This window comes from Dromiciops gliroides, chromosome 3 (assembly GCF_019393635.1).
Source record: "Dromiciops gliroides isolate mDroGli1 chromosome 3, mDroGli1.pri, whole genome shotgun sequence".
Taxonomy (NCBI): domain Eukaryota; kingdom Metazoa; phylum Chordata; class Mammalia; order Microbiotheria; family Microbiotheriidae; genus Dromiciops; species Dromiciops gliroides.
The window spans coordinates 586,164,471-586,174,727 of record NC_057863.1 but is presented as its reverse complement, the minus strand read 5'-3'; the positions used below and the strand labels follow the sequence as shown (position 1 = coordinate 586,174,727).

General features: G+C 41.5%; 1 protein-coding gene across 1 annotated transcript; it reads right to left on the bottom strand.

Annotated features, from left to right (window-relative positions):
* Positions 1-263: 263 nt before the first annotated feature.
* LOC122748101 (interferon-induced very large GTPase 1-like) lies at positions 264-9,599 on the bottom strand (the record flags this gene model as incomplete). Its single annotated transcript, XM_043993816.1, is given in 2 exon segments — positions 264-9,338; positions 9,341-9,599. Coding segments are annotated over 2 exon segments (7,311 nt in total), but the record flags the coding sequence as incomplete, so codon positions are not given.
* Positions 9,600-10,257: the final 658 nt, after the last annotated feature.

The following is a 10,257-nucleotide window of genomic DNA, read 5'->3' as shown; positions in this document are numbered from 1 at the left end:
CAATATTCATTTTGATTGTTTTATGGTTGTTTTTTTTCCATTTACATTGTTTTAATCATTATATATTATATAAATATATACACACACGTAGAGAGTTTTCAACACTCAATTTCATGTTACATCAATTCATACAACTCTTTCAATGCTTCTCTATATTCAGCATGATTGTCATTTTACAGCACTATAATGTCATGATTGAAATATGTGAATAAGGGAAACTGAGGCAAAAATTTTCAAGCACGATCAGTTTATTATCCATGGCTACTAGTTTGCCAATGAAATGAGTCCAAAACCACCTCAGCTGGTACAAGGACCCTGAACTGAGTTTACAGAGCACTTTTATAGACATAAGTGAGAAACATCAGAATAGGGAACATAATGGATGAAGAACATTAATCCTAAACTGAGAAACATGATATTCATTCTCATGAGGGTTTACATTTTCTGATTGGTTGAGTATTTCAGGACTTTCCATTGCCATCATGGAAGCTGATCTCTTCTAATTATCCTTGACAAGAAGAAGGAATTTTCATGAGAATGGGGATCTTTGACAGATGAGCAATAATCAGGGTGTTTTCCACTTTCATGTGACATATTTGATCACGGAGAAACTGTGACCATAATCTACAGCAAGTCTCTTAATAAATAAGAAACTTAAATGGACAAAGGTTTTTAATAGAAGTAAGGATTTTGGTTAACAGTGGAGCTAGCTGGAACCAATGCCCTAGCAGCTGACACAGAATATCATATACACTTCTTAATCTATTATTATTTATAAGAACTAAATTATATATATAATTAAAGAATGTGATTAAAATAAAAGATTGATCAATAATTAACATTTCACAATAATCCATCATTATATTCATATAATACATTTTGTTCAGCCATTTCCCTATTGATAGATTCTACTTTGTTCCCAGTTCTTTGCTTCCATAAAAAGTGGTGTTACAACTAATTTTGTGTAAGAAACCTTTCTTTTTTCTTTATTACTTCCTTAGGGATTATGTGTCTTGATAATTTCCAGGGAGAAGCCAAGATGGTGGGGGAAAGACAGTAAGCTCTCGGAACTTACTAACACGATCACTCCAAAAAAACTTCCAAATAATGCCACAGGACAATTCCTGGAGAGGCAGAACCCACAAAGGAGATTATGTGTCTTAATAGAACCACTAGATCAAGGGGCATTGACATTTTAGCCACTTCATTTGCATAACTTAAAAATGTTTTCCAGAATGGTTGTGTGCACAGTCCCACCACTGATGATTTAGTGCAATGTGTTAAACTCAAAAAGAGAGACCAATAAATCATAAATACAGATCTGTGTGGATGCATATTGACTTAGAAACCCACATATTAACATTACCTGTGTTTTATTGCATTTTCATATTTCCCAATTACATTTTAATCTGGTTACTTTACTGTTTCTGCCTTTCCATAATACCACCCCCTAAAAATTAAATTTTGATTGTTCCTATTTTTTGTTATCTTTGTCAGCTGGCTAGGTATGATATAAAAACTCTGGCTTATTTTGATTTTGATTTCTCTTAGTATTTGTTTTGAGGCTTTTTTTCTTATGGTTGCTAACAGTTTCCAATTGTTCTTTTGAACACTATTTATTTATATCTGTTCAACACTTAACTATTAGAAAATGGACCTTTTTTGATTATGTATTTATTAATTTCCTGTGTCAGAGATACTTGATGCATTTTTCTGCCCATTTGACCTCTCCTCTTCTTATATTAGGTATACTAATTTTTCTTGTGTAAAATATTTTCAATTTCATGTCATCTACATGTTACAACTATCTATCTCTCTTGTTTATTTAAGAATTATACCCCTGATCATTGATAAGAAAGGTACCATTTCTATTTCTTTTCTAATTTTTTAACACTATGACTTTTTATCATTGAAGTGACATATGCACTTTTATTTACAGTGGTATTTGCTATTACCTGGTACTCTATACCTACATTCTGTAAAAATCCTTTTGAGATTTTCCAATAATTCTTGAAAACAGGGGTTCTTACATAAATACTTTACATTCATGCTTATTGAGAACTATGAGACTAAGAACAAGTGTTTCTGGTTCTCCATTGTCTAGTCGGTCCCACTAAATTCCATTTTATTTTTTTAACCAGTGATATAGAGTTCTGATGATTAATACATTATAATGTATGTCTGGTAGAGCTATGCCTCTGACATTTACATTTTGAAAACTCATTTCTGAGAGAACAAGTTCTCAAAATGTTCTACATAAAGGCTCCTTGGTGTCACAGAGAAGTATTATTTATTCAGGTCATTCAGTACATCCTGCTTGCTGATTTTGAACCATGCATCAGGAATCTGACCTCTGCCCTTGAATCTGCCATCGTAATGCTCTTCTAATTGTTTTTTGAATCGATACACAAACCATTTCCAGTATGGCTGGGCAGATGTGTCTGGAGTAATGCTCCATGTTGCATATTCACCACCTGCCTGATAATAAGTCTTATACGGGACAGACGTTTTATCATCATGATGAACAAAAAAGCGGACATCACTTGCCACATAGCTGGTACAGAAGCCAGTGGAAAACTCATCAGTATGGTGCCACCTTCTGCCAGTGACAGCAGCAGAACGATGAAAAGGGACACTGTGCTTCTCACTATGATTTGTGGCTGTATTTGTACAAATTGCTTTGCAAAAAGGACATTGTTTCCAGCAGCCACTGAGCTGTTCTGAGAGCATGGCCTGAATCTCAGGTACAACTTCCTCCAAGAACTTCACTTCACAGGCCTCTCCTACCTTTTGGATTTTGGTATCCAGCTGTTTATTCATGGCTTCCTTAAGGAATTCGATGTCAGTTATCTCCTGGTGTTCAGTGCTTCTTAAGTCTCCTCTTGGAAGGGTCAAATGATGCCCAAGGTGATTACACAATGTATCTAGCCACACAGACACAGAATTGTTTTGCTCCTTAGCTACCAGAGTCGACTCCTGAATAACAGAGAGGATGACTTTCTTAAAAAATTCCAAACTATCACTTAAAAACTTCTTTGATCTCTCACTTCCGCTACTTTTACAGTATGCTTGGATCTCTTTCTCAATGTAATTCTCAAAAAACTGTTTTGGTTTGTGAATGTATGTCCAGTAATTGTCAAAGTTTTCTTCCTCAGCCAGAGAGATGAGAATGTGTTTCTCCAGGTTGGATCGGTTTCCATTGAAGGCAGGACAGTTAGCCCTGATGTCCCCAGCTAGGTCAAGGGCTATCTTTTTCCAGATGGCTGAAGGTAGAGAAGCACTAAGCTTGCTCCACAGGAAGTCAGCAAATGCTGTGATAGAAGTTGCACCTTGACAGGAAATCTTAAAACTCATAAAGATATCCTCTTTCTTGCTTTCTAGGTACGTGACAGGGTTATGTGCTCTTTTGAATGCTGTGTGAATATCCCTAAATTTAGCTATTGCTCCATGGCATAAATATAAGGACAAATCTATCTTATATCTACTCGTAAATGTGTACTGTACTTCCTCAGATGCAGAATCAGTGTTCTTGTCTATCAAATGCAGTATTTCATGGAAATAACACATGTTATAATCTGTTCCCATTCTCAACTTAGACTCAATAGTTTCAGTGACCAGTGATTTAATGTATTCAGTAGTTTGAATTATGGTCTTTTTATCACCCTCTCTTATGGGGGAACGGAAAAATCCATGTGTCCACTTCCTTGAGACATGTTTATCATAATTAATGGAAAACCTTGTCCTTCTGGAAGGATCTCGAAGTTTGCTTACCACATTGCGCTCTTTTTTAAAATGTTCCAGAAATATATTCTCCAAATCTACAAGAAAATCAGGGTCTTCCACAGGAGGGCAATTTGAGGACACTTGATTGACACACTTTGTCCAGAGTCCACTGAATCTCTCTCTCAGCTGCTCATCACTTAATTCTTCACCCATTAATGACAGAGCAACAGCTCTGCTTCTCAACAACAGCTCTTTTTCATATTCTGATTTCTTTTGATCTAGTTTATCTTGACTTTTCTTTAAACTAAGGAAATCATTGGACTTTCTAATACTATATGAAACAAGTGCCTCCTTAAGGTTTCTCAGTTTGTTCTCAAAGTTTCCCTTCCACTGGATCAGGATTTCATTGTCTTCCTCTTCATCAAAATATCTTTGAAGCTCTTGCCTGATGGCTTCATACTTTTCTGCAATGTTAGCCTCAATAGAACTTCTTGGGAGATCCTGAATTTCTCCATTCTGAATCTGATTGGTCAGTTGGTTCTGCAAACCCAACACATGACTTCTTAGATTCCAGGTCCAGTTGTTATACATTGTCTCTAGCTTGATCATGGCCATGATCTCCCTGGTATTCCTAAAGCTGAAGATGAAGTTTTCATTCAACAAGGCTTTCCACAAGTCCTGGATGAGGATTTTCACCTCAGACATCTTCAGGATCCTGCCCTTGGATTCTTTTTTGGCAGCCAAGAGAATTCCTCTTTTTAGTTCCTGGATGTTGTGGCTATAACTGGGATTGGGAGGGGCCATTGGAGGATCCCCTTCCCATAGATGAGCAAAGTAATGGACATGGGTGTTTACATCAAAACGAATGACATCACTGAAGCAGGTGATACCTGAGCATTGTTCCTGTTCTGCAGCCATGGCTGCCATTTCATCCAGTCTCTGCTGCAGTCGCCTTCTTCCTTCCACATTTTGATCTTTGGCAGTGATTTCCCCTACATTCTGATGCACAAAGAGACAGCTTGGGGAAATGTTCACTTGTTTCATTCTCAGAAAGGCCTGGACAGCAATTTGCAAGATGTCTTGCATTTCTGAAGGATTCTCTCCAAATATGTTGATCAAGGTCAGGTTTGCAAGTCCAATAGCAAAGGTTGCCAGCTCATTGTCCCTATTCTGTGATTTACTGCTGAGTTCTGGGGCCCGGAGCCCTTCTGTGTCAACCACAAGGACAAAGCCAAAGCCCAGCTCTTCCCTCAGCTTCTCCTCCACCTTCAGCAACTGCATGTAAGCTCCTCTTGTGCATCTCCCTGCACTCACATTAAACTGGAGGCCAAACATAGCATTCAGCAGAGTGGACTTCCCTGTGCTTTGGAGGCCAAGGACAGAGAGAACAAAGAGCTTCTTGTCTCCAATTTTCTCAATTAATCTGTCAAAAACAGCTGCTACCCACTTCAGAGGTACATAGGAAGCATCCCCATCCATCAGCTCAAGAGGGTACCCAGAAAGCATCAGGTCAGCAGCAATTTGAGGAAGGGAGAAGAACACAGAGTCCCCTTGGGAGAAAAATTCTTCCAGTGCTTCATAGATTTGGCCAACCTCTCTCAGGAGATGTTCAATACCCAAGGAGGAATCCTTGATCTCCTTGGAGACAGCTTCTAGTTCCATTTGGTGGGATTTCAAGGAGTCACTCTTTGATCCCTTTTGGTTTTCTGCCAGCACCAGGGACCACAATTGGCTGTACCTCTTCTGGAGTTTCTCCAGGTGACCTCTGGTCAGGTTGTCCATAAACTTACTCAACCACTGCAGGAAGTACAGATCACTGCTCTTGTCTTTCTCTGAGTGAGACAGGAGGATTTGAAGCACAGATCTCATCAAGTCATTGAGGGGAAATGCCATCTTAAGTTGTTTTTGTCTTATTATTTGTTTTTCTGTCTCAATCTTACTTTTGTGCTGTTCAAGGCTTCGGTTGCCCTTTTCTCTCAAGTGACAAAGCTCCTTATCCTTCTTACACCACTGGTGCCAAAGCTCTCCTTGAAGGGGCAGTAATTTCTCCTTCATTTCAGACAATTTCATTCCTTTCATGAGATCCACCAAAGCCTGTGCTTTTCCCTTGGCTTCCTGACACTCCTTCCTGTCTACATCTACAAGAAAGCCATGCTGGCGAGCAACTTCAGCACAGTCCTCTAGACTACGAAAGGGACCTGAAGACTGGAGCAAGCGCTTGATGACACTTGCAAGTTCATCCATTAATTCAGCCTCATTTCTATTCCTGATCCCAATCCTCACTTTCTGGCCAGAATCATTGCCCACAGTCTTTTCTTTGTCATCAAATAAACAGACCAAAGGTTTTGGTGATTTCCACAGGTCCCGAACTATTTTGGTGGTCCTCTCACTTTTATCAGAAGCAGACACTAGGACCACTGTGACTGCAGCAATTTCCAGCAGGAATCTGAGCTGTGGCTCATAATCTTTGGCATCTCCATGGAGATTAGTGAAGGCAACACAGCTTTCAAATCTGTCTTCATCTCTCCCCCCTGGACAGAACCAGGAGATTTCTACTACACCTCCCATTAGGAGGCAGGATTTGCTGCTGCCTCTGCAGTGACGGTGGAAAAAAGCATCATGTTTGTGCTTACTCAGCAGAGAGTTTAAGATCTGAGATTTGGAAGAAGCAGCAGAATTCACAACTCTTATAAAGGACACAATGGGGATGGATGCCTGGGAGATGAGCTGGTTATTGAAATTAAGGACTGTGTCTTCTCCCTCTGATTTCTTCACCTGTCTCCAGCTTCTCTTGACATGGCTGAGAGACCAGAGGGGGAATTCTATTACAGAAGTACAGGGATTGGGCACCACAAGGGGGAGAGCAAATTGACAAATGGAAAGTTTGTTGGAAATGTATTGTCTCATGAAATCATCTGCACAGTGAAAAATCATCATCTGGGTGTCCATTGGGTGGATGTGGGGCTTGCCTGTGGACAAGAGGAGAGGGGGTATATCATCACATTCAAACACAGAATAAGGATCTGAAATCTCATCCTCAAGATTTGTCAGATTTGTCCCAGTGGCCACTGAGTCTCCATCATCTTTACAAACCAAGTATCTCAGCCTGTAATCCAGCATCAGCAGCTTCTGTAGGAAATAAAAGGGCAATTGCTTGTCTGTGTCTGGCTGAGTGTCATGCACAGAGGCCTTGTAAATCATATGGAAATCTGCTCGGCCCATCTTCCTGGGATAGTAACACTCTAGACCAAGCCTCTTGGCTAAGTCTAGAAAGTTGGAATTTTCTATCACTTCATGCTGTTTGGTGGGACTTGGTTCTGGTTGATGTGTCTTCTTTCTCTGAGAGACACTTTCCAGCTCTTTTTTCACCTGTTCCAGCTGTATACAGGTCACTGTAGCTTCATATTCTCCCCTGATGAGGAAATTGAGGTCTTTCTCCAGAGTTTCCCAATCATGCTGCACCCTGGGTTTCCCAAGGACATGAAGCACTTCTTTGCACCACAAGTGCCCCATGTGAGATTGCATAAGCTCCAAACGTTGCTTCTTTTCTTCTGCAGACACAGCACTAGGTCCAGGACTTACTGTCAGCCCTGTGAACAGTAGGAACCCTTGAGCCCTATAGCCACATTCCTTATTAAGTTTCTGGTATGTTTCATGAGCTTCTTTCATTTTACATAACAAGAAATTTAATTCTTCACATCCTAGGAGACAGTGGAAGGTTTTGTTTTCCTCCTTGTACCCTGCAGCAGCTGCAATGGAAAGTAGCAGTAGGTGTGTGCCTGACTCCTCTGCCTGTTTCAAGGCCTTCAGAAAGGAGCTGAGAGAGGAACTGATCTTATAAGTCACATTTCTTTGAGTTTCTTCCACCTCTCCTGAGAACTCTGAGTTGTGCTTTACTTCAAGAAGGTCATTCTTTGCCTTTTCTAAGAGCTGAATGAAATCAGTAAACTCTGTGACAGGGATATCTTCTTGCTGCTTTGCTGAGTGGAAAACCCACTGCATAATTGAGTGACTCTGTGGGAAGTCTCTCACTTGATACACATGAGGATACAGAAGGCCACGTAACTGAGATTTAATGAATGTGATTTCATGAACTGGGAAGTCCTTGCAAAGGTTGACAATGCCCACCAAGAACTGCTGCAGAGCCAGGTCTTTGAGACAGATATTAATCCAGGTATTATTATTCCTAGTTTTCTCACTCAGCTTTTGCATGAAATCCATCATTTTCATCAGCTTCTCCTGAGGCTCAGTGACTTCCCAGGATCTCACTTCTTCTACAAAAGCCCTGGCATCCTCCACTGCACTCACTAACTCCTCTCCATCCTGGATCCTTGCACATCGGCCAGTCAGGGTTGTGTAAGTGTCTTTGAGGTAGCGACTCACTCGAAGAGGATCCTGAAAATCTTGTCTATGGTTAGACAGAATTATGTCCCAAACAGGCACTAGGTGATGGCCTCTGTCAATGACACACCAGGTCTGGTTACTGGCCACAAGACCAGCTTTCCACTGTGGGAGAGAATCCACCTCTGGGGGGCCTCCTGTTTGGTATACAGACATTTGGAATCTTCCTTGCAAATCAGTGGACCTTGTATTGTGAGAAGCCATTTGGGACTGAGAGTTTGATGCATTTACTGCGACTGCAGTTGTCACTCCAAAACCACTGTAGCTGCCTCCAATGTACACATCCAGTGCCTCTGAAGCTTGTCTCTTCACATCATGCAGCTCCTCTGACCTGAAGCCCTCAGCTACAGCTTTCCACCAGAATACCCCTCCCAAGTGCAAAGGGCCCTGGTTCACATGAGAGCCAAACCTTTGGAAAAATGCCTCACATCTCTGCCTCAGTACTTGAAGGGATTCTGAACCACTGGAGAGGCTCAGAAGCTCCTCCAGCTGCTTTAACTCTTGCAGAGCTGACTTGGAAAGGTGGAGCTGATCTCTTGCAAAGTGGCAGGAGGCTAATGGGATATAGCTGAATTTGGTGGTACAGCTGTAAGTGTGCTCAGAGCTTGACTTATGGGCCTCTCTAGACTCAGAAGATCTGGTGGCACTGGTGCTGCCCTCCAGGGTAAATCCCCAACCTCCACCTTTAGCCAAGAAGCTAACACTGAAGCCCAATTTCTCCATGCTTTGGGTAAACATGGACTCTTCATGAGAAGACAAAAACTCCTTTGTTTCCATCCTTGTTCCCTCTTCTGAGCTGAACAGGGAAAAGTTCTCTGGGAGGCTGATCAGTTCTTCTCTCTTCTCCAAAAGATCCTCAGGGTGGTTGGTTTGGTAAATCCCCTGCAGAGCTAGGCCACCTGACACCTGTTTGAGGAGCTCCCTGTCAGGAAGATTCTCCCTATGGTAAAGCGTGCACTCCATGTAACTGAGGTGCCTCTTCATGCTTTCTATGACCTCCATTAGGGGTTTCTCAGGAAGTGGCCAGTACTTGGGTGGGATCTCCATGGCCTGCCTCAGCTCCTCTTCTTTCTTCCTCACAAGCTCCTCCTCACGGCTTTTGCCTGCTTCCTGCATCTCCTTAAGGTCCTTTAAGGCTGACTGTGCCCACTCTTGTCTCTCCTTCACTGTCACCCAGTGTTTCTCTTGCATCTCCTCTGAGCCTTCCTGCTCAACAGATGAACAAGTGTCTCCAATACCCATTTCTCCCAAGGATGTTTGGCCTGGGATTTCAGTGTCAAGATTTCCCTCTGTCGTGAGTGTTGTAAAGCCTGAGCAGAGGTCAGGTTTTTCTGTACCCAGTAATGAGTATCCACTCCCAATTCTCTCAACTTCTCCTCCAGGTCTATTCTTCCTGGGTCTCCCAGGTGTGGTTCATCATCATTATTCTGTGGTGTAGAGATGACTGTAGGAGAGTACAGAGTAAAGAGTATTAGTCAAGACCTACTTTAACTTTAGGAGAAATGGGGCACAGAAGATATGTGGTGAGGGTGTCAAATATAGAAGGACCTCCACAGGAAATATATTCACTCTACTCTCCTGCCCCAGAAGTATTGCTGAATGTACACGCTATATGTGGAAACACAAAGGCCTGCTCATTTGGGTTTGTGGCATTTGGTGTCTAGTAAGACCAAAGCTATGTGGAGGATAGAGGTGAGGACAAGAATATGAAATGGTTTAAACAAATCATGTGGCTCAGTCCTCTCTCCCCATCAGGAAGAGCAAACATCCCTCATTTCAGTGAGGGGAATCTCTCCTACTATTGGTAGCCTTCTGTGTCTTCTCCTTACAATAGCTTCATCTTCAGCTGAGTTGGAAAATTTCTTCTCAGACCTAAGTATAAAAATATAAACTCCTTAGCCTGGATTTTAAGGCCTAACATGATTTCTACCTAGCCTACCTTTCCAACATTATTTGACATTACTACCCTTCCATCATTCAACATTCCATCCAAATTTGTCTACAGGCTATTCTCTGATCTCCTTCCTTATCTCTGACTGTTGAAATCCTTTCTTCAGAGCTTACCTATTTGCGATTTCCTTAATGAAACCTTCCTGATGATCCCATTTGAATGTGTTTTTGCCTTTTTAAAAT